This window comes from Bubalus kerabau, chromosome 8 (genome assembly GCF_029407905.1).
Source record: "Bubalus kerabau isolate K-KA32 ecotype Philippines breed swamp buffalo chromosome 8, PCC_UOA_SB_1v2, whole genome shotgun sequence".
Lineage (NCBI taxonomy): Eukaryota > Metazoa > Chordata > Mammalia > Artiodactyla > Bovidae > Bubalus > Bubalus kerabau.
Genome location: NC_073631.1, coordinates 52,336,636 through 52,362,326, shown reverse-complemented (window position 1 = coordinate 52,362,326; position 25,691 = coordinate 52,336,636). Strand labels below are relative to the sequence as shown.

Sequence of the window (25,691 nt, the reverse complement as noted above, 5' to 3'; positions counted from 1 at the left end):
GTGACATGGGCAAATTCCTTCTGTATGGGCCTTGGTGTCTTTATCTATAAAATAAAGAAGCTGAATTACACAACTTCTAAGATCTCTCCTAGCTCTCTCGAAATCTATAAAATAGCTCCAAGTGGTTTTCCAAACATGGCAGAGTTCAACACTCAGGACGCTTTATATGCATCTTGGCATGAGCACTGCAGAGCATTTTAGACTTGGGAGAAACATTAAACATTATCTTGTCCAGCCAATATATTTTATAGAGGGAAAACTGATGCCCAATAATGCTAGGTAACCTTATCCAGGTTCCACACCTCCTTAGTGGGTGATCTGTAACTTGTCCTGTAATATATGGAAGTTTTCAAGAATTGGATGATTATTATGGACATATAATGTGGAATTTTTAAAGTTATAAAATAGAAAGGAGATTTTCTCAATATTGTATTTCTGAGTTTGTCTATGACCAGCCTTACTAATCTATCACAGACTGGCACCAGAGGAAAAAATTAACTGGCAGTAAATACCTAAGGATATCAAAAATTTCCATCAAAGGCTGGCTTAAAACAATCTGTTCTGCTATATTATTAGAAATATTTGAGTGCTTAAGCCCTAATGTAATGTCCTATGATGGACAGTGTCCCCTTCACTTGAATACTCACTTAATACTTCCTATAACTCCCTGTTAGGCAGGATTTCTCCACCTTAGCTCTGTTGATATTTTGGGCTGGATAATTTTTCGTTATGGAGGCAGAGCTCTCCTGTGCATTGTAGGATATTTTACAGCATCCTTAATCTCTATTTACCATAAGCCAGTAGCATCCACTACCACTGCCTCCTGCCTTAGGAGGTGTGACAGCTCCCAGTAAATGGGTAAACAGTGGGAAGGGAAATCCAAGAGGGCTTGGGAATCATGGAAAAGTTTAGAAATTAATGCTTGTGTAAGAGCATGGCCGTTGTTCATTTGTAACCAGTTACCAAGTCTTTTATTACATGACTTCTGTGGCTTTTATATAAGGCAGTCATTCATTTTATATAAACAAAGCTGAAAAAGAAGGCTGTTAGTTGCCAATTTGAAATACTTTCCCAGAAATTTACAAAATCATCTCTAGATTAAAAATTCTCAAATATATTTTATATAGAATGGTCACTTTTTTAATGAAACCTGACATTTAAAATACCATTGAATTCAAGTGTCTTCCTCTCCTCCCAACTCACACTTTGCCTTGTGGTAACTTGACACTAGTCTGATCACTTATAATATACACATATATTAGTACTTGTAAAGGCCTTTCATGTTACACTTCACCCTGGAGCAAATTTTCATAGACAGGTTATCAATTCTATAAACAATGGAGTTTATAATAAAAATGTAATAAAGCTCTAAGAAGATGTGCCTTGGTGACCTACTTACAATATTTTCTTTGAAAAATGACAGGCAATTTGTATGCATGGTTTCTTTATTGAGTCAGATTTTGGTACTTCTGATGAAGACATGAACCTTAGTATGTATGGTCAGCACTTTTTTCTAAGTCACGATTCAGTGAAACATTTTAGGTATGGAGCTTATTGCTCTTTTATTGAATATTAAAGTCTAATTATTCAGAAACTCATAAAACTACAAGGAATTTGTTAAAGAGCAAGTAATCCTGTTTTTCTGGACTGTTAACAAGCTTAATCCTCTATGTGCCTGGCAGCTTTTCCTGGACCCGAAATGGGACTCATTTTGACATAGATAAAGACCCTCTCGTCACCATGAAGCCTGGCTCAGGAACCCTCACAATCAACATCATGAGCGAGGGGAAAGCAGAGACCTATGAAGGAGTCTATCAGTGTACAGCCAGGAACGAACGCGGGGCTGCGATTTCTAATAACATTGTCATCCGTCCATCCAGTAAGTCAGACCTGTTCGCTGAACAGGACCCTTTTTAAAGTCTGGCTCCAACACCAGCATCTGTTACATCATCCAAATAACCACTACAAGAAGGCAGTGGCACTGATGCCAGTACTCTGGCTTATTTTGCATGAAAATCATCACCCTTTTCCACCTTTCCCAATTCGTCAGCCTAATGTTTTGCCAAACCAGTGTGTCTTTTGTAGAAGTCCAGAATAAATCACCAGGGGTAAGAAAAATGCTTCTTCCTCAGATTGATCTAATCATTAATTTCTCCTGAATCTTATGTACAAGCATAGTCCATATAGTCAGATGGAGATAAATTCAATATAAAATGGGTAATTGAGGTATAAGTGTAACTTCTTTAAACATTTTTTAATTGAAGTATGGTTGATGTACTTTATTATATAGGTTATATGTATATAATATAATGATTCACAATTTTAAAGGTTATACTCCTTTTTTTTTTGGAGTTTACTTCTTTTTTTATTTTTTATTATCATTATTTTTTTACTTTACAATATTGTATTGGTTTTGCCATACATCAACATGCATCCGCCACGGGTGTACACGTGTTCCCCATCCTGAACCCCCCTCCCACCTCCCTCCCCACACCATCCCTCCGAGTCATCCCAATGCACCAGCCCCAAGCTTCCTGTATCCTGCATCGAACCCAGACTGGTGATTCATTTCTTATATGATATTGTACATGTTTTAATGCCATTCTCCCAAATCATCCCCCCCACTCCCTCTCCCACAGAGTCCATAAGACTGTTCTATATATCTGTGTCTCTTTTGCTGTCTCACATACAGGGTTGTCGTTACCATCTTTCTAAATTCCATATATATGCGTTAGTATACTGTATTGGTGTTTTTCTTTCTGCCTTACTTCACTCTGTATAATAGGCTCCAGTTTCATCCACCTCGTTAGAACTGATTCAAATGTATTCTTTTTAATGGCTGAGTAATACTCCATTGTGTATATGTACCACAGCTCGCTTATCCATTCATCTGCTGATGGACATCTAGGTTGCTTCCATGTCCTGGCTATTATAAACAGTGCTACGATGAACATTGGGGTACACGTGTCTCTTTCCCTTCTGGTTTCCTCAGTGTGTACGCCCAGCAGTGGGATTGCTGCGTCGTATGGCAGTTCTATTTCCAGTTTTTTAAGGCATCTCCACACTGTTCTCCATAGTGGCTGTACTAATTTGCATTCCCACCAACAGTATAAGAGGGTTCCCTTTTCTCCACATCCTCTCTAGCATTTATTGCTTATAGACTTTTGGATCACAGCCATTCTGACTGGCGTGAAATGATACCTCATTGTGGTTTTGATTTGCATTTCTCTGATAATGAGTGATGTTGAGCGTCTTTTCATGTGTTTGTTAGCCATCTGTATGTCTTCTTTGGAGAAATGTCTATTTAGTTCTTTGGCCCATTTTTTGATTGGGTCATTTATTTTTCTGGAATTGAGCTGCAGGAGTTGCTTGTATATTTTTGAGATTAGATGTTTGTCAGTTGCTTCATTTGCTATTATTTTCTCCCATTTCCATTTAAGAATATTATAAAAATTGGTTATATTTCCTGTGTTATGTAATATATCCTTGTAACTTACTTTATGCACAGCAGTTTGTAGTTCTTAACTCCTTCCCCCTATATTGCCTCTCTCCTCTTCCCTCTTCCCACTGGGAGCCACTAGTTTGTGAGTGAGTGAGTATATGTCTGTGAGTCCACTGCCGTTTTGTTATATTCACTAATTTGTTATATTTTTTAGATTCCACATATAAATGATATCATCTATTTGTCTTGCTCTGTACAAAGAGACCTATTTCACTTATCACAGTGCCCTACAAGTCCATCTATGTTGCTGCAGGTGTCCAATTTTCATTCTGTTTTATGGCTGAGTAATATTCCATTGTGTGAAAGTGAAAGTGTTAGTTGTTCAGTCATGTCTGACTCTTGCGACCCCATGGACTATAGCCTACCAGGCTCCTCTGTCCAAGGAATTCTCCAGGCAAGATTACTGGAGTGGGTAGCCATTCCCTTCTCCAGGGAATCTTTCTGACCCAGGGTTGAACCCAGGTCTCCTGCATTGCAGGCAGGTTCTTTACCATCTGAGCCCCAGGGAAGCCCAATATTTCATTATATGTCACACACACACACACACGACTTCTTTATCCAGTCATCTGTTGATAGACACTTAGGTTGCTTCCGTATCTTAGCTATTGTAAATAATGTTGCTATGAACATGAACATTAGAGTGCATATATTTCTTTAAACATTTTTATATCAAAATTTCACTGGAAACAGAGTGGCCTCATCATCTTCATATTATTGTAACTCTTTTTGCAACAGTCAGTACATCCTCTCAACAGCCCAAGAGCATGTATTTAAAGAACAGTGGCCATTTGAAAGTCTGATCATTTTTAAAGCTTTTTTCAATTATGTGTATAATATTTGTGCTTTACAGAACAAATCAACTACAAATGAACAAAAAAGAAATGTAAAAATTGTTCACGAATCCTTTCATTCAAGGAAATTACTGTTTTTTATATTTTTACCTAGGCAGATAAGTGTGTACTTATTGAAAACAAACTCATTCTTAATTTGTAACCTTTTTGGCTTATCTACATATCATGTTTATTATATTAATCTTATACTTATTGTTTAACTGTCTTTATACAACATCTAACACTATTTTATTCAAAAGTATAGCTTTACTATTATTTCTTTCACAAATCTTTTTACATATATAAATGTTTTTTGTTCTTTTGTGAAAAGCATGCTTTTAACAAAATCATTATGTATCTTCAAGGATTTATTTAATGTAAATTCTTAGAAATGGACTTGCTGACTTAGAACTTATCCTATGAATATAATTTTTTGAAAAATTTATCTTAATTTCCATAAATTCCAAGTTACTATTTCTCTACAAGTTTGGTTTATCTTTCTTTATAGTGCTTTTTTTGTTTTCCAGTGCAGAAATAACTTAGAAGTTATTATTTTATTTTATTAGGGTCACCGTTGTGGACCAAAGAAAAGCTTGAACCAATAATACTTCGAAATGGCCAGTCTTTGGTCCTTCCCTGCAGACCACCAATTGGGTTACCACCACCCATAATATTCTGGATGGATAATTGTAAGTTTTAAAAATATGAACTTTCTTCATGAGTCTTATGATTATTGGCGATCCAAGTCAATGATTACCTCCTGTGATTCATGTTTATAATTTTTTTAGAGATGCTCAGGAAAACAAATCACATATCATTTCATTCATTTGCTCTGTTTTATTGAATACCTACTATGTACCTATTTACCTTGATTCATAGACCTAACATTCCAGGTTCCTATGCAAAATTGTCCTTTACAGCATCGAACTTTACTTCCATCACCAGTCACATCCACAGCTGGGCATTGTTTCACTTTAGCTCAGCCTCTTCACTCGTTCTAGAGCTATTTCTCCACTCTTCTCCAGTAGCATATTGGGCACCTACTGACCTGAGGAATTCATCTTTCAATGTCATATCTTTTTGCCTTTTCATACTGTTCATGGGGTTCTCAAGGCAAGAATACTAAAGCAGTTTGCCATTCCCTTCTCTAGTAGACCACATTTTGTCAGAACTCTCCACCGTGACATGTTGGTCTTGGGTGGCCCTACACAGCATGGCTCATAGTTTCATTGAATTGGACAAGGCTGTGATCCAAGTGATCAGTTTGGTTAATTTTCTGTAATTGTGGTTTCCATTCTGTCTGCCCTCTGATGGATAAGGATAAGAGGCGTGTGGAAGCTTCCTGATGGGAGGGACTGGCTGTGGGGGAATCTGGATCTTGTTCTAAAGGGTGGGACCAAAGAAGAATCCCTTAGAGGAAGTGGAGTAGCCCTCATAGTCAACAGAAGCATCCAAATGCAGTACTTGGGTGCCATCTCAAAAACAACAGAATGATCTCTGTTTGTTTCCAAGGCAAACCATTCAATATCACAGCAATCCAAGTCTATGCCCTGACCAGTAATGCTAAAGAAGCTGAAGTTGAACAGTCCTAGGAAGACCTACAAAACCTTCTAGAACTAACACCCAAAAAAGATGGCCTTTTCATCATAGGGGACTGGAATGCAAAAGTAGGAAGTTGAGAGCTACCTGGAATAACAGGCAAGTTTAGCCTTGGAGTACAAAATGAAGCAGTACAAAGGCTAACAGGCTTTTGCCAACAGAACACACTGATCATCACAAACACCCTCCTCCAATAACACAAGAGACCATTCTACACATGGACATCACCAGATGATCAATACCGAAATCAGATTGATTATATTCTTTGCAGCCAAAGATGGAGAAGCTCTATACAGTCAGCAAAAACAAGACTGGGAGCTGACTGTGGCTCAAGATTATGAACTCCTTATTGCCAAATTCAGACTTAAATTGAAGAAAATAGGGGAAAACACTAGAACTTTCAGGTATGACCTAAATCAAATCCCTTATGATTATACAGTGGAAGTGACAAATAGATTGAAGGGATTAGATCTGGTAGATAGAGTGCCTCAAGAACTATGGAAGGAGGTTCGTAACATTGTATGAAAAGCAGTGATCAGAACCATACCCAAGAAGAAGAAATACAAAAAGGCAAAATGGTTGTCTGAGAAGGCCTTACAAAGAGCTGAGAAAAGAAGAGAAGCTAAAGACAAAGGAGAAAAGGAAAGATATATCCATCTGAATGCAGAGTTCCAAAGAATAGCAAGGAGAGATTATAAATCCTTCCTAAGTAATCAATACAAAGAAATAGAGGAAAGCAATAGAATGGGAAAGACTAGATAACTCTTCAAGAAAATTAGAGATACCAAGGGAACATGTCATGCAAAGATGGGCACAATAAAGGACAGAAACAGTATGGACCTAACAGAAGTAGAAGATATTAAGAAGAGGTGGCGGGAATACACAGAAGAACTATACAAAAAAGATCTTATTGACCTGGATAACCACGATGGTGTGATCACTCACCTAGAGCCAGACATCCTGGAGTGTGAAGTCAAGTGAGCCTTAAGAAGCATCACTATGAATGAAGTTAGTAGAGGTGATGGAATTCCAGTTGAGCTATTTCAAGTCCTAAAAGATGATGCTGTGGAAGTGCTGCACTCAATATGCCAGCAAAATTGGAAAACTCAGCAGTGGCCACAGGACTAGGAAAGGTCAGTTTTCATTCCAATCCCAAAGAAAGGCAATGCCAAAGAATGCTCAAACTACCGCACAATTGCACTCATCTTATACGCCAGCAAAGTAATGCTCAAAATTCTCCAAGCTGGGCTTCAACAGCACATGAACTGAGAACGTCCAGATGTTCAAGCAGATTTAGAAAAGGCAGAGGAACCAGAGATCAAATTGCAACATCCATTGGATCATAGAAAAAGCTAGAGAATTCTAGAAAAAACATATACTTCTGCTTCATTGACTACCCTAAAGCCTTTGACTGTGTGGATCACAACAAATGGGAAAATTTTTAAAGAGATGGGAATACCAGACCACCTTACCTGCCTCCTGAGAAATCTGTTTGCAGGTCAAGAAGGAACAGTTGGAGTTGTCCAGTTCCCAATTTGGACTGGATCCAAATTAGGAAAGGAGTATGTCAAGGCTATATATTATCACCCTGCTTATTTACCTTATATGCAGAGTACATCATGAGAAATGCTGGGCTGGATGAAGCACAAGCTGGAATCAAGATTGCCAGGAGAAATATCAATAATCTCAGATATACAGATGACACCACCTTAATGGCAGAAAGCAAAGAGGAACTAAAGAGCCTCTTGAAAGTGAAAGAGGAGAGCGAAAAAGCTGGCTTAAAACCCAACATTCAAAAAATGAAGATCATGGCATTCAGTCCCGTCACTTCATCACAAATGTATGGGGAAACAATGGAAACAGTGACAGACTTTATTTTCTTGGGCTCCGAAATCACTGCAGATGGTGACTGCAGCCATGAAATTAAAAGATGCCTGCTGCTTGGAGAAAAAGCTATGGCCAACCTAGACAGTATATAAAAAAGTAGAGACATTACTTTACTGACAAAGGTCCATATAGTCAAAGCTGTGGTTTTTCCAATAGTCGTGTATGGATGTGAGATTTGGACCATAAAGAAAGCTGAGTGCCAAAAAATTGATGCTTTTGAACTATGGTGTTGGAGAAGACTCTTGAGAGTCCCTTGAACTACAAGGAAATCAAACCAGTCAATCCTAAAGGAAATCAGTCCCAAATATTCATTGGAAGGACTGATGCTGAAGCTGAAACTCCGATACCTTGGCCACCTGATGCAAAGAACTAACTCATTGGAAAATACCCTGATGCTGGGAAAGATTGAAGGCAGGAGGAAAAGGGGATGACAGAGGATTAGATGGTTAGATGGCATCATGGACTCAATGGACATGAGTTTGAACAAACTCTGGGAGTTGGTGATGGACAGGGAAGCCTGACGTGTTGCAATCCATGGGGTCGCAAAGAGTTGGACACGACTGAGCCACTGGACTGAACTACCATGTACCAGGTGCCTCTCTAAATAAACCAAAGATCCTGCTCTCACTGAATTTATATTCATTGCAGTGGGAATAAAAGGAAGGAGAGAAAGAAGCAGACTGTAAGTGTATTTGGAAAATATGCATCAGTTGACAGTAAGTGCTATGGACAAAAATAGGCAGAGTTTTGAGCAGAAATTTACAGGAATTAAAGAGTAGGCAGACCTTCACTATCTGGGTGGAAAGAGAAAACCAGTGTAAACCCCAAGGACAGGTGTGGCCAGGCTGACTAATCCAAGGGTGACAGGCAGAGAAGAAGTCGGGAAAGTCCAGGGACTCGATGCGTAAGACTTTGGCTTTTGCTTTCAATGAAGTAGAGAGCCATTGAAGGAGCTGCTTCACCTGACACAGAACAGATAGTAAGAACATCACTTCGGTTCATGCCTGGAGAATAGAGAGGACAGAAAGAAGAAAAGAGCAGCCTGTTCGGAGACCAGTGCTGTGATCTGGACAACAGTTGATGGGAACTCTGACTTGGGTAGTAGTAGTTGAGTGGGTAAGAAATAGATTCCAAATATAATTTCAAAGTCTCTTCCAGGATTTTTTGGGGTCAGGATGGAGGCATGAGAGAGCAGAATCAAAGGTAACCCCAAAGACTGAGACTGAACAACTGGTAAAATGCAGTTGTCCTTTCCTAAAACAGCAGAAGCCCATGGAGGAAAGGAAATAAAACTGTTCCGAATGTTTTGTGTCTTTTTATTGTTTTTGGTATTTTATCCCCAGTAACAGCTAATATTTTTTAGTTAATTTTTTATCTTATATTGGAATATAGTTGATTTGCAGTGTGTGTTAGTTTCAGGTATACAACCCAGTGACTCAGTTACACATATACAAATTCTTTTCCCATTTAGGTTATTACAGAGGACTGAGCACAGGTCCCTGTGCTATATACAGTAGATGCTTGCTTATCATCTATTTTATATACAGTAGTAACAATAGCTACTTAGGCATTTAGTGCCCAAGTGCCTGTCGCTTGGCTAAGGACTACATGAGTTATCTCATCTATTTTTTACAGCAGCCCCACGAGGCAACTCAGATGACGTCACTTTTTAGGTGAGGGAACTGAGGCACAGGGAAATGAAGTCATTCATTAGTCATTGTAACGTCTATCCACCCCTTCTCTAAACTTAGGGGATTGTTTGTTGCTCTGCTCTCCTACCCTTCCAAGCCTCCCGTTAGCATGTTACTTTGGAGGTAGCATGTGTTTCTGCTTGGAGACTAGGAACCAGGGTTTTGAACGCAAGAAGCCTCTGAGGCATCCTTGTGAAGGTGTCCAGTGAGTTAGAGCTTCATGAGTCAGAAGAAAGATTCAGGGCTCTTTCCAGCCATTCGTGGATGTTAGTGCAGAGATGCTTCTTACAGTCAGAGTCTGGAGAAGAGAATTGAGGGAAGAAATGCAGGTGATGAAGAGCACAGCCTGGGGGCTGAGACCAGGGCCCTCCTGGGGCCAGACATTTAGGGAGCAAAGAAAAGTAGATGAGAAAGATCAGTGGCTTTAGTAAGAAGAAAACAGAGAGAGGAGCTATCCCCAAAACAAGGGGAAGAAAAAGGGCCAAGAAGACAGAATATCAGTCGTTTCAAACATTGCTGAGAGATGAGACAGCTTCCAGTCTGATCGAGAAATAATTATTGAATTTGGCAACATGGGGGTTGCCATTGTCCTTGACAGGAATCCTTTGGGTGGAATGGTGGGAAGGGTTGAAAATACTTGTGGGGAATACATTCTATTCTCAGTGACTTGATTTCCTTTGAAATCACAAGCTGTTCACATTACAGAAGATAAAATCTAGCTTTCACATTTCATTTCCATTTTCGACTCTTATATGAAATCACTCAGAGAAGGTATCACAGAGAAGTGGGAAATATATATATAAATGGATAAATGGACAAAAATATTTTTCATATGATTATGTAATAACTTTTACAGATTTTGAAAGCATAAGTAACCAATCAAGTAGAACTGAGTGATATCTACGGTTTAGAATAACAGTATCCAACTCTCACTGCCAAAGTGAAGCCCAGTAATTGGCTTTTGCTTCTTATTCAGAAATGATGACTTTTCTGCTTAATAAAGAGAGGTTTACATGTGACGTCTCAGAATCATCTGAATACGAAACTAATTTATTTTCATATTGCACTGCTGGTTATGTCATTTCCATACATTTAGGCCGTTGACAATGCCTCTGGATTTTTGAAGTGAAATTGCATGTGGGTATGAGAAAAAAATTCAGATATGTATAGCATTCTCCTGGCAAGATGACCTTACCAAATTATTCCTATCTGCATACATTTTTTTCCCAATGCAATACAAAGGAATTCAATGGGCAAAGTGTTCCCACCCTCATAAAATCCCATTCCCTTTCATTTGATCTCCCAACACTAATCCACAATAAAATACAGCAGGAGAAATGAAAGAAGATAAATATATCCCTATATTTAACTCTTTGTATTCATAAAATAAACATACATTATTTTTCTGAGTTATTTTTTAAAACAACTCTTTCCCTGGTTAGTGACTTCCAACCATGAATTTACAACCGCCAACCAAACCCCCATCCTGACCACAAACTTGGTTCACATGGTTAACCGGCATCCTTTCAAAGTCTGTCTCCAGATTTCCCTGCCTTCTCCCACCCAAGGGAGCTGCAGGCTTCTACCCATCATTTTGCATTTCATGATGATTGGGTAGGGTACCTGCTGCTGGAGGAACATAGCTGTTTGACTCAGACTGAGAAATCCTCCTCCCAGGAGATGTTAACACTTGGCCAGAGGCAACTGAGAGGTGCGATTTTTCCTAGTTCTCTCACTTCAGAGCTGAAGCACTCTCCCAGTGAACTGAGTCAGAAGCCTCAGGAAGCATGCTAGCCAGCCAAGTGTAAGTTCACACATAGATCAGTGGTCCCACTTCCCTGAGTCCTTCATCTCCTTAGAAAATCTCCCCTCCTTTCTTAAGGCTAGACATTTCCTTGGACCTGAGGGGAAGTCTGTTGTTAAACGTGAAACTGGGAAGTCACAGTGCTGCTTGTACTCATTTAATTACAGAGATTCTATGAAGGACCAGGTGCATTTTCAGGGCTACAATAGTGGCCCAAGCAGATGACGGCCTCTGCCCTTCTGGAACTTAAGTTCTAGTTCAGGGAGATGGGCTATGAGCCATACACACAACAGGTAAAACATACTGTATGTGAGAAGGTAATTGGTAACACAGAAAAGAAAAGATAGAGGAGGTGAGGGAGGCTGGGTATGGGGGGGGGCCTCTGAGGCACACATGTGCATCGTTAAATCAGTATTGCACCCTGTTGTTAATTGCCTGTTTGCTGCCTGATTCTCCAGTTAGATCCCTATCCTGCACTCAGACAAGGCAGGGACCTTGATCCGTCTGACACTTTGTCCAGGGCCTAGGTCATCACCATCAGATGCTATCACAGTATTGAGTGTCTGACTGTGTATGTAGATGCAACCCAAGTTAACATCCTTATAAGCTTCCATAATGCATTTTCCGAGATATGTGTGTATCTGTGATTAATACTCGTTCAGTTCAGTTCAATCACTCAGTCGTGTCCGACTCTTTGTGATCCCATGGACTGCAGCACGCCAGGCCTCCCTGTCCATCACCAACTCCTAGAGTTTACCCAAATTCATGTCCATTGAGTCGGTGATGCCATCCAACCGTCTCATCCTCTGTCATCCCCTTCTCCTCCCACCCTCAATCTTTCCCAGCATCAGGGTCTTTTCCAGTGAGTCAGTTCTTCACATCAGGTGGCCAGAGTACTGGAGTTTCAGCCTCAACATCAGTCCTTCCAATGAACGCCCAGGACTGATCTCCTTTAGGATGGACTTCACTTTTTGCCATAAGGGTGGTGTCATCTTCTCCCACACCACAGTTCAAAAGCATCAATTCTTTGACACTCAGCTTTCTTTATAGTCCAACTCTCACATCCATACATGACCACTGGAAAAACCATAGCCTTGACTAGACGGACTTTTGTTGGCAAAGTAATGTCTCTGCTTTTTAACATGCTGTCTAGGTTGGTCATAACTTCCCTTCCAAGGAGTAAGCGTCTTTTAATTTCATGGCTTCAGTCACCATCTGCAGTGACTTTGAAGCCCAAGAAAATAAAGTCTGCCACTGTTTCCACTGTTTCCCCATCTATTTCCCATGAAGTGATGGGACCAGATGCCATGATCTTAGTTTTCTGAATGTTGATCTTTAAGCCAACTTTTTCACTCTCCTCTTTCACTTTCATCAAGAAGCTCTTTAGTTCTTCACTTTTTGCCATAAGGGTGGTGTCATCTGCATATCTGAGGTTATTGATATTTCTTCCAGCAATCTTGAGTCCAGCTTGTGCTTCCTCTAGCCCAGCATTTCTCATGATGTACTCTGCATATAAATTAAATAAGCAGGGTGACAATATAACAGCCTTGACATACTCCTTTTCCTATTTGGAACCAGTCTGTTGTTCCATGTCCAGTTCTAACTGTTGTTGCTTCCTGACCTGCATACAGATTTCTCAAGAGGCAGGTCAGGTGATCTGGTACTTAGGGATTAACTTAAATGTTAGGAAAAGTCACACAAACTCGTTCCATAAAACATTTTTTGGTTTACACTTGTTTTCTAAAACCCTTCACTGGGCAGCTTTAGTCTCACCTCTGCCCCCACTCTAGAGAAGTTAGGGTCTGGCAGGTACAGTTGGGATTTTAATTCATATGTCTTTTCTTTTTGCGATTATTTGCTTTTACTCAAAAGAACTTTATAGAGGAAAAAAATACATGCAAGTGAAGTTCACAGGACTATTTATTAGTAGATACAGTTATCTTGCTAATTTGGAAAGTGGCCACTTTGTGATGGAATGATCTAGATACCTCTCTGCCATTCTCCAGCCTTTCAAAGACTTCCACAGAGTGAGAGAGTTTCCCAAGGTCTGAATGGAGACCTTTACTTTTCCAATGTGCTCCCAGAGGACACCCGGGAAGACTACATCTGTTACGCCAGATTTAATCACACTCAAACCATACAGCAGAAGCAACCAATTTCTGTTAAGGTGATTTCAGGTAAGAGTTCGATTTCCAAAAACTCTCTTGCAATGATGTTTACAAATGTGTGCAAGTATGTTAACTATTAATTCCCACTAACTTTGAAGTAAACAGATTCATTGATCAGGGAAGTACCTGTGAATAGTCACGAAAGTGTTGGCATGTGTATTATAGGAAGCTTGCCTACTTTACTGTATTTTACAGTTTTTACTGTTATTACCATTCTTGTTTCTATGACAACTTCCTGAATCTATTGGTTTGGCCAGAACATTGGTAAGATGTTACAGAAAAAGCTGAATGAACTTTTTGGCCAACCCAGTTCTTAGTGTTCTGAGCATTTGCTTGTGGTTTATGCTCCACAGTGCCATTAACTGGGAGTCCTGCAGCTTCAGTTATATGTCTGCATCTTACTGGTTGGGGGTGGCTCAGTGAATTAATGAAATAGTCATGTACAATGCAAAGCACTGTTTTTACTAGGTTGGGATGGCACTTGGTCAGCATGGTGGTTTATGTTTTGTTGCCCAGTACTTTTTTTTCTTTTTTTACAATTCTCTCTCCACTTCTTTTTGCATTCTTCATAATATTCTGTTTATTTCAGTGGATGAATTGAATGACACTATAGCTGCTAATTTGAGTGACACTGAGTTTTATGGTGGTGAGTTTTGGTGATTGATTGTAACTGGTATTTCTTCTTCATTGTAGAATTTAGTTCACTAACTTCACCTCCATGGCTGTTTAACCTGATTTCTTTACAAAATTCCTAGTTACATGTTTAATACCACTAGAATCAATGTATGTTTCATATAAATTTAGCTTTGAGCTCTCAAACATGTCATTAAAACATGTTCCATGTTGTATGTATAATAACAAAAGTTACTATAACTGTTTTCATGTAAAGAATCATCCCACAAAATTTGGAAAAAAAATCTTTCATATATGTTTAGAATTACATTTTTCATTTTTTGTCTGGCTCATAAACTTTTCTCATAGATTAATAAGAATTGGCAAGGTACATTAACCTGCTAAAATACTAACATCAAAGTCTTAATAACCTTTAGCAACTAACGTTAACCGGATTTTGACAGGAAAGCATTGTATTTTCCATCTGTTTTCACATGACCTTATCAATGTCATATAATTAGAAATAGTATTTCTCTTAATTTAGTTTAAAATCAAGACACTATCTTCAGTGGAAACAATCTTTTAAAAATAGATTTAACATCATTCTTTTAAAAGGAAAAGAATTTTATTTCCTTAAGGGAAACATGGATCTTAAATATAGAGTCTATGAATGAAAATTATGGGTTCTGAATATGGGGTCCTCTTAAATTATCCATAAGCTCAAATTTCTGCTGTACTAATTTTTTACCCTTGAGATATGAAGTAAAAAGCACTAAGGTACTATCAATGGCCAGGGTAACATACCATAACTCCTGCCTTACTTTTATTTTATTTTTACCTTATTTCATATTATTTTATTTTATATTAAAATACTCCTGAAAAATATGGACCTCGAAATCACCTTCAAAGTGATTTTTCAAAGGGGTATGATTTCCTCCACCATCTCTAAAATCTAAGGAAAACTCTTAATTTGTCTTCAGTAATACCTTTTCTGGTGTTCAGCTTTTTCTTCTGAGAAGTGAGGATAATTTATATATTATCTTTTCAGTTTTTATGAGCATCAAGTAGATAACACATTCAAGTGTTGCACACTCTTAAAGGGCTCTTAGAGCCTCAAGATGGTAGGATATCTACTTTAAGTTCTTCTGAGACGCCACCAGAGGATAAGGACACATTTAGGCCAGGTCTCCATATGATTTTTCTTCATGAAACATAAAGGTAGTCTCTCTCTCTCTCTCTCTCCATATATATATATATATATATACACCTCCCTGAGATCTCTGACTTGAGCCCTCTTTATTTTTCCATTGAGGAAACCAACTTTAATTTCTTTAACTTCACCCATAATCTGTGGCACACATTTGCCAGACCTCTGCCAGTCACTTTCTAGTTTTGTTTTGTTTTCTGTAAACCTTGCAATTTTGGGTATCTTGATATATTAGATGTCCACCATGATTTATCTTCATGATTAATTAATGGAATTGACTATAATATTGTCCCTAGGGTAAACCAAAAGACCTTGTCCATTGTCATATCTTTCAGAAAAATCTAACATCTTCCAGAAAATAGATAGCTCATTTTCCCTTTGACCTGAGTACTCATCTTGAGAGGTGGATAATTTGATAACATAATTTTCCTCTCTATGTCTACATTTTGAAACTTTACCAACCCACCAAAAATACATAGAACCCTAAACCCAAATTAGGAAAATATACAAAGGAAAATAGTCCTCAATATTAGTTCTTATGCAACCAAAATAGTTTCTACTTCTGGCCAACTGAGTATGGCTATTTATAAGGCAAGGAGTATGTATGTATTTGTTTAACAAATTTCACAATCAATAGTAAATCGATTTGAAAAGGGATTAGATTTTTAGACAGTGAATTGTTCTTCTAGAAATCCATATTCTTACTTGGAATGCATATTGATCTTCTTGTTTGCAGCTAAATCACATAGACAGAGGCCACCAACATTTTTAACTCCAGACGGCAATACAAGTCGCAAAGAGGAATTAAGAGGAAATGTCCTTTCCCTTGAGTGCATTGCAGAAGGGCTGTGAGTTAACACTGTCTGTCTTGATGTCCATTTCTTATATAAACATAGTAGATTGGTAGAGAGACATTAATATTGTTTCATAGCAGGAATCACTGATAGAGACTCCGTTAAGCAATCGAGAAAAATGTTATGATTACTTCCAAAACGGGCCATGTGTTATTTAATATTATGAAAATATTTTGTTAATGTAAATGTTCCTTTAGAAATAAGTGTCAGTAATCACCTTATGATTGTTGTAATTAAGCTTATTATTTTGCTACTGTTGTCTAACAGATCATCTCAAAACTTAGAGGCTTAAAACCAATAGCTATTTGTCATTTATGATTTGTCTACAAGTATGCAGTTGTGCCGTAACAGGGCTGGCTCTGACTGATTTCATTTGAGCCTGCTTACGCATCTTCTGAGCAGCTCAGCCTTGGGTTCACAGCTCTGGGTCTCCTGCTGTTAGCAGGGCAGGGGAGCTCCTGATCATGAATTTTTCACATCCTTCTAGGCAATTGAGCTCTGGCTGATTCTCCTGACAGCGGAGGCTTATTCAGCCTCTTAGTGCCTAGCCTTGACACTGGCATGCTGTCCCATCCTCTACCTCCTAGCGCTGGTCACCAGACCAGCTTCTTTGCAGCTGTCTCATCTATGTGTATACTTAGTTACTTAGTCGTGTCCAACTCTTTGTGACCCCATGGACTGTAGCCAGCCAGGCTCTGTCCATGGGAATTCTCTAGGCAAGAATACTGGAGTGGGTTGCCATGCCCTTCTCTAGGAGGTCTTCCCAATCCAGGGCTCGAACCCAGGTCTCCCACATTGTAGGTGGATTCTTTACCATCTGAGCCACCAGGGAAGCCCTGTCTCATCTATGCACACCTCAAAACTGATACCACCCCCAGAACCCATGTGCCCTTGAGAGGAATCCCAGGGAAGCCTCAGCTCAGCTGCAGGAACAGCTGTTATATGAGGCAAACGCTGGAAGCAAGCTTCTGAATACTTTCCTCTCATGCCTGGCATAGAGTAAGTACCATTGATAAGGCACATTTCTGGAACATTGACTGGACTCTCAGAAACATGTTGTGTTGTGTTTTTATCAGTGCTGTCCTTGACCTGGTGACTCAGAGTATCACATTCCTTCCTAGAAGCCCAGAATCGGCCTCCAGGAAAAATTTTATTAATACCTCTGGAGACACATGGAGGCCCCTGCTGGCCATGTCAAGAAATACTACTCATGACCCAGTTCATCAAGTATATCTGTTCAGTTATTTTTATTCAAGTAAACAAACAAAAACAATTCTACAACCCATTAATCCCACTAGTATTTCTAATGATAAATATTGTGTTCTTCCTGAGGGCCTGGACCATTCTTTTTTTTTTTTTTTTTTATCTTCCCAACACACAACTTAATACTTGGCCTATAGTTTGTGTTTATGTGTTTATGTGTCCAACTCTGTGACCCCACGAACTGCAGCCCACCGGGCTCCTCTGTCCATGGGATATTCCAGGCAACAATACTGGAGTGAGTTGCCATTTCCTTCTCCACGGGATCTTCCCAACCCTGAGACTGAACCCCTGTCTCTTGGGTTTCCTGCTTTGGTCTTTACCGCTAGCACCACCTGGGAAGCCCTGGTCTATATAGTTTGGGCCGAGGCGTGCTTAGTCACTCAGTCATGTCTGACTCTGGGAACTCACGGACTGTAGCCCACCAGGCTCCTCTATCCATGTTGAGTCTCCAGGCAAGAATACTGGAGTGGGTTGCCATGCCCCCCTCCAGGGGATCTATAGTTTAGTGCTTAGTAAATACACTGAATGGATTTTTATTTTACCCTCATGAAAACCTTCTCAGGTCACCAGATCAAAACAAGCATTATTGTCTCCATTAAGGCAATGGAAGAAACTGAGGCCCCAAAAGTCCAGAGATCCAAAATCAGAGAGCAGTTTAGGAGTAGGGTAGGAATTTTGAAGCAGATCTTTTTAACTCTAAGCCTAAGTCTGACTTTTCATCTGTCTCTATAGTTCATAATTTAATAAGAAACATAGATGAGAAATGGTATAAGTAACATGTGAGTTGGGCCTACCTCTGTCAATTGATATAATGTTTTAAAAATATCACTAATAATGAAATTAAAATAACAGCATGATTCCTCTAATCACTTCATTCACATCATCAGATAGCCTGTTATAAGATAGGGAGATTCTTCCATTTGGTATGGAAATATGTATGGAAGTTTATGGGCACAAAAACTAACCTTAGGTTAGTTTTTCTCTAACCTTTCTTTCTCTAACCTTTTTAAGTCTGGCTGATTAAAAAATTGTAACTTGAAGGACTGCCCTGGCAGTCTAGTGGCTAAGAGTACAGGGGGTATGGGTTCAGTCCCTGGTCAGGGAACTAAGATCCCATGTGGCTCATGGCCAAAAAACCAAAACATAAAAAGAGAAGAAATATTAGAACAAAAATTCAATGAAGACTTTTAAAATGGCCCACATTAAAAAAAAAAGTTAAAAAAGATTGCAACTCTGTATCATTAATTTCATGGTCATTCTTTTGATCGATATAGTCCAGGCATGCAAAATTTTCCAAGAGTGTCTCCTTCATCAGAACTTTGAAGATAATAATTAGGTCCCTTCAGTCAAGTAAGTCTCACTGCCATTCTCAACAGATCCCTGAAGTCATCATGGTGTGCCATCAGTTAGCTTGTGTGAAAATGGTAACTTACAGACTGAAATGTAAGGTTTTGAGCATTACTTAATTAAAGTGTGGTGCTACTTAAAATATTTATCTGTTCCTCATGATCTTTATCACGAATTTTTTTTGTGATGTTATTTTCTGTTTACCTTATCAGGCCTACCCCAATTATTTACTGGATAAAAGAAGATGGAACACTCCCCATCAATCGGACATTTTATAGGAACTTTAAGAAAACTCTGCAAATCATTCAGGTTACAGAAGCAGACTCTGGAAATTACCAGTGTATAGCCAAAAATGCATTAGGAGCCATCCATCATACCATTTCCGTCACAGTTAAAGGTATATCGTTGTCTAAAATGCATGGTTCTTGCCTCCATGAGAATCTTTCATTAAATGCCTTTAATTATATTCTTCGGTAATAATAATGTAAATTTATATCAGTACTCATGGTACGTTGAATCTCTTCTCATTGCCATTTATAGTGCTTTTAAATCAGGTTAAAACTTTGCTCCCTCAGATCTTCCTTGCAGAGGATTCCAATTAATAAATGTTGAAAGAATGAAGGAAATAGAAAATCACCATTAGAATTCCACAGTTGTAACTGCTGTAGGCAAGAGCTAAAATTACTGGATGCCCCCTTGCCTCTTCAGAGCAGTCCCTCAAAGTGATCTGAGAGTCCTGTCTCCTGGGCGTACATTTTAATAAAATATAACTCTCAAAAGTAAATAAATAAAATGATGAAATTACTTGGTCAAACTTTCAAGAGAAACAGGTTGTTTGCATAGCCTCAGTGTTTTTTCTCCCCTTAGCCACCCACATCCAGATTAATTACTGAGGCAGGTTTAATATATGTCCACAGATTCTTCACTCCTCATCCTTTAAGGAGAGAGAGCTTAATCGCCCTCCCCTTGAGTAAGGGCTGAAGTTGCCTGCTTCTAGTGAACAGAATGTGGGAAGCAGGAAAATGGTAACTTTACAGTGGAGAGAGCTGGCAGGCATCACTCTAACCAAGTGATCGAGGTTCATAAACCAGAATAAGCCATGTCGATGTTGTGTGCTCCCAGATTTAATGCAGTTAGAAGGTTCAATCACTCAGAACCTCAGTTGAATCGTGAAAAATCATCAGGAAAAACTCGAGTGAAAACCGGTGTACCATAGTGGTTACCAGTGGGGAGAGGGAAGGAGGGAGGGCAATAAAGAAGTAGGAGGTTAAGAGGTACGAACTATGATTTTCAAAATAAGCTACAAGGATCTATTGTACAACACAGTATTTGATAATAATAATTGTATTTGATAATAACTGTAAATGGAATATAATCTTTTTTAAAAAAGAATTATGATGATACTAATGATGCTGGTTGGATGGTGATTATAATCTAGCAATTCAGGAATTCTTCACTCAGAAATCACTAAATTTGACCTTAGGTGGAAAAGCTTTTGTTTCTCTTAAAACCTTCCTATTGATCTGTATGAGAATTCAATAGTCGCTGGTATAAACATTCTCTAGAAATGAGGGCGTGTTGGAATGGTTCACAAAATATTTTGGTCACAGATAAGAAATGGAGAATGTGCCTTAGGAAAAATATGAAGATTAATCAATTTAGTAAGCTTGATTTATCCCTGAAAGAATTCAATTGACTAGTACTCCTTTCTAAGTCTAGAAAGAAGTTCAAAGAAAAATTGCTTTATGAAAAAAAAAGAGATGATAGAGAACTTATTTATAGAGTTGGGGAAGTAATTAACATTGATACGTTTACACAGCTAACACACATATAATTACTTTTCTCCACTTCTGTCCTGATAATGATAAAACTAGAATATTGTTCCTTGTTATAAAAAATGAAAAGCTCTTGATTAAAAAAAAAAAAGATGTTCTACAAAATAACTTACTAGTAGTCTTTAAAAGTCTCAGGTTCATGAAAAACAAAGAAAGACCAAGAAACTTTCAGATCAGAGGAAACTAAGTAGGAAGATGTGACAATTAAATGCAATGTGGTATCCAGGACAGGGTCCTGGAACAGAAATAAGACAGTGGAAAAACAGGAAAGTCTAGTACAGTGTGTAGTTGGGTTGATGGTATTGTAGCAATGCTAATTTCTTGTTCTGGTATCTGTACCATGGTTTTGTAAGATGTTAACATTAGAGAAAGCCGGTGAAGGACTTACAGGAACACTATACTCACTTGGCAGCGCTTCAAAAACTGCAAAGCTTTAAAAATTGCTTACTAATTTTATAACTGTATATATTCTACAGGGCTTAGAATTTAAATTCCTCTTTCGTATCCCTATCTGTACCTCTAAATTGCTGTACAACTTTAGAGAAATCTGTTACCTCTTTGATATCTGATCCATACAGTGTAGAACAAGATGATGATATTTGAATCAAAAGGCTCTTGAAATGATACATAGATGTCAGTGAGTCTCTTTAAACATTCTTTTGAAAATCTGAAGTGTTCTTTGAAGTATAACTTAGAAGTCTGTTCACTCTTAAAAAAAATGAAATTAACAAATGGTTTGCAACATACTTATTTTTATCATTAAGATGGTTCGGTGTACTAAATTTCCTAGAATAATTGATTAAATTTTGTGGTGTTTTTCTCCTTTTCTCGTAAAGCGGCTCCATACTGGATCATAGCACCTCAAAATCTTGTGCTGTCCCCTGAAGAGGATGGAACCCTCATCTGCAGAGCGAATGGCAACCCAAAACCCAGAATTAGCTGGTTATCAAATGGAGTCCCGATAGAAAGTAAGTTTCCTTGATTGGCTCCAGTCGCAGTGTGTTTTTGGAGCATAGTGATTTCTCCACAGGAGACAAATGATGATAAAATAGCTTGACTTAAGGAAGGAAGTCATGTATAAGTTACACAGAAGGACCAGATTACCTTTAGATTTTAATTTTGTTATCTTTAGGCATAATTTATTATGACTGAATTGTTTATGCTATTAACAGAACAGCATGCACTGATTGGAAATTTGCAGTTGTTCTTGTTTTTTGTGTGAGTCATAGGAACAGTGACAGGGTGAGAAATAAACACCCACTGGAAAGTTCACATTATCTTCTTTGTTCAAAATGTCAAGTGATGTGTGGAAACATCACAGGAGTTGGAGGAGGTGTTAGGGAGGCTAGGAATAGAGACAGTGGATATGGCAATAAGAAATACAGCTGTCTTAATTTAAAGAGGTTTTAAAGTATTAGGCCTATTCCTAATAGAGCTCAGATGTTCCCAAGTTCTCCAGTCTTGAGAGGTCACTGTTCCATTTAATGCCCAAAGAAGAACATATCTTCTGACCTCAGTCGTATGCTGGATGTTCTGTCTTTGACCCGTCTTCCCTCCCCAAGTATTACTGAGATAATTCCTGAACAATGTTTACATGATCTCAACTGCCAAGTATCACCTCTTCTGCCACCTTCCCTGGACCACTCCAGCTCTCAGCCAGCTTCTCCAGGCTGCCTAGAACAGTCCCCCAGAGTGTAGCCACAGGCTGTCCCTCAATCTTCTAAGTCATAGCAAAGACCAGTTTTACAAGACTTGATTAGATGCTTGAGTCTCATAGAAGGGCATTATAGCAAAGAAAAAAAGAAAATTAAAATGGATATTGCATCTCCCTCCTCTTGGATTCCTAAGCATGGCCATCCACAGAGAGCCCACTGCCTCTCCGTTTTCTTGATTCCACCTACCACCAGCTGCTATTGACAGGAGAATCTTTGGATGTTTTCCCCTTCTTAGGAGAGAGAGAGAAAAATTGGTTTCTGTTTAAAACCCCGCATCATGTTCACCCTCCCTATCAGTAGCATAATAATCTGTAAAGCCATTCATTAAAGACAACCTTCAGAATTAAGATACGATATAGAGCAGCTTGACTCCTCATTCCTTCCAAAGTGAAAATCACTCAGTCGTGTCCAACTCTTTGCGACCCCATGGACTATACAGTCCACGGAATTCTCTAGGCCGGAATACTGGAGTGGGTAGCCTTTCTCTTCTCCAGGGGATCTTCCCAACCCAGGGATCAAACCCAGGTCGCCCGCTTTGCAGGCGAATTCTTTACCAGCTGAGCCACAAGGGAAGCCCAAGAATACTGGAGTGGGTAGCCTATCCCTTCTCCAGCAGATCTTCCTGACCCAGGAATCCAACGGGGGTCTCATGCATTGCAGGCAGATTCCTTACCAACTGAGCTATCAGGGAAGCCCTTCATTGCCTCCAAGCCAGAATCAGAAATTGGTTCTACTCTCCCATACCCAAAAGATCCATTAAACTGGCTTTCATGAAATAGTCTTCACCCTAAGATGAATCTGAAAAATACTGGCAGATTTTAAACAGCCCAAGTTCCTGATAATTCTCACCATCAAGGTCTTACTGCTCCAGGTCTAGGTAGAGTGAGAGACCCGCTTCTGTGAGTGTTTATTAGTAGTTTGTCACAGAACACAATCTTTATCAGATGCGCAGAATCAGACAGCCTGTGTTTATTGTAAAAGGAAATATGTTCCTGGAAGAGCACAGATACATAAGGGTCCAGCAAAATGGGTTTGGATATTTCTACTCCTAATTTTAGCTAGGATCAGAATCAGGAAGAACTGCAGAATATTTTGTGGTTGTGCATTGGGAAGCTGTTGCCACTCTCAGGGACATATGAGTGAAAACTGAGAAGTGGAAGGAAGCCCTGAACTAAAAAGTAAGTTTTCTGGTAGGAATGTATTCAGAATGGCAATAAGGGATGGAGCATGCTCAGCACTTTCGGTAGCTGAAGTTTCGTAGCTCAGAGATTCTGTGCCGATTTATGGAAGGTTAAACATACCCCTGAGATCTGGCCTCCGTGAAACTGACAAGTGGGAGGGGACATCCATCATTTCTCATTGGGGAAACTGTGGAGCCAGGGAATGTTGCAAAGATAAAGCCTTAAACTCAGCAGCCAGAATGCAATCAGAAGCAGAGGGAAATTGAGATGTAGGTGGGTCAGTGACACAGGGATGAGGGGAGATAAAATAAGGAAGCTGATCTTTCCTTCTGTTTCTCTCAGCTTGTGATCCTTCCAAACGAGGCACAGGTGGTGCCTCTCAGGGAATCTGTAACTCCAGCTGTATTGAGAGTTTTGCACTATTTGGGTATAACATAAGTAAGACTGAAGGGTGTAATGTCCAGCACAGGGAATATAGCCAGTATTTTGTAAATTTATTTGGAGTATGATCTATTATAAAATATTGAATCACTGTGTTGTACACCTGAAATTAATATAATATTGTAAGTCAACTAGACTTCAGTTTTTAAAATGAGCTTTGAAGTTTCACTCATAGACATTCCCCTTTAAATGAAATATTTGGGGGAAGGATCAACTATGAAAGGCTGGCATTTGGGGGATGGGGTGTAGGTCCCTGGAGACAAGTGGAACCTGTCTGCTATAACCCCAGATCATCTGATTGGGTCCAGAGCAGAAAGAGTTAGAATAAAATCTCTCAAATCAGGTTCAAAACCAGTTGATTTCTTCCATCCCCAAAGTATGTCTTAAGAGACTGAGCAGAGCTGGGATCAGAGTTGACGATGCCTGCAGATCAAGGGCCCCTCTGCCTCTGGTATGCCTCAGAGTGGGCACTCTGGTGGACAAGTAGGAAGAGAAAATGCCATGCAGCCTGGCAGCAAAGCCAGGGACTCAGTGCCGGGAGCAGATGCTGTCTGTTTATACCGAGGTGATGAGAAGTGTATAAAGAAAGCTGAGCACCAAAGAATTGATACTTTTGAAATGTGGTTTTGGAGAAGACTCTTGAGGGTCCCTTGGACTGCAAGGAGATCCGACCAGTCCACCCTAAAGGAAATCAGTCCTGAATATTCATTGGAAGGACTGATGCTGAAGCTGAAACTCCAATACTTTGGTCACCTGATGCAAAGAGCTGACTCACTGGAAAAGACCCTGATACTGGGAAAGATTGAGGGTGGGAGGAGAAGGGGATGACAGAGGATGAGATGGTTGGATGGCATCACCGACTTGATGGACATGAGTTTGAGTAAGTTGCAGGAGTTGGTGATGGACAGGGAGGTCTGGCATGCTGCAGTCCATGGGGTCGCAAAGAGTTGGACATGACTGAGTGACTGAATTGAACTGAACTGATGAGAAGTGTCCCTGGGAGGTGTCTTCCTTCACATCTGGAGGCCAAACTAAAAATGCATGGATTACTGTTTGTAATCTCAGAATTGAAAGCTGATGGGTTTGAGGCACCTGGTGGGGACTCACAGCTCTCTGCAGGAGGGCACGTTAGGGGCAGTACAGTTCCCCACCCCAACTCTCAGCCACTGGTCCATCTACAGCTTCTGGTGAATGACTTCTTGGCTAGACCCTAAGTCTGTTTTTTAAATTTTTAAATAATTTAAAAAATTTTTCAATGTTCAATTTTTTAAAAAATTTTAATTGTATTCATGTATAGTTGATTTGTAATGTATGAATTTCTGCTGTACAACAGAGTGATTCAGTTATACATGTATATACATTCTTTTTCATTTTCTTTTCTGTTACAATTTATCCCAGAATATTGAATATAGTTTCCTGTGCTCCACAGTTGGACCTTATTGTTTATCTAATCTAAATGTAATAGTTTACATCTGCTAATCCCAAATTCTCAATCCATATCCCCAGTGCTCCCCACCTATAAGTCTGTTACCTATGTCTGTGAGTCTTTCTGTAAATAATTTCATTTGAGACACTGAGTCTTAAACAGCTAGTTAAAGTGAACTCTATATGCCCCCTCCTTGCACTGACCTCCCTGATCCAAGATAGGGAGTAAATGAAGAAGAAAACTGTCCAAATATCTGTCCAAGTTTGAGGAGCCTCCTGCCTCTCCCCTGTCCGCCCTGCTTGATAATTTACCTTTTAATTCAGAGGCCT

The 25,691-nt window shown here is 39.3% G+C and overlaps 1 protein-coding gene across 1 annotated transcript in view; it reads left to right on the top strand.

The window, feature by feature from the left end:
* Window positions 1-25,691, top strand: part of NRCAM (neuronal cell adhesion molecule) — a 281,628-nt gene that overhangs the window by 199,898 nt on the left and 56,039 nt on the right. Inside the window, exons 7-13 of the mRNA XM_055590272.1 lie at window positions 1,683-1,879; window positions 4,899-5,021; window positions 13,320-13,490; window positions 14,071-14,127; window positions 16,037-16,148; window positions 18,977-19,161; window positions 21,436-21,567. Coding sequence (XP_055446247.1) covers window positions 1,683-1,879; window positions 4,899-5,021; window positions 13,320-13,490; window positions 14,071-14,127; window positions 16,037-16,148; window positions 18,977-19,161; window positions 21,436-21,567 — 977 coding nt within the window. The remainder of the gene's footprint in view (window positions 1-1,682; window positions 1,880-4,898; window positions 5,022-13,319; window positions 13,491-14,070; window positions 14,128-16,036; window positions 16,149-18,976; window positions 19,162-21,435; window positions 21,568-25,691) is intronic.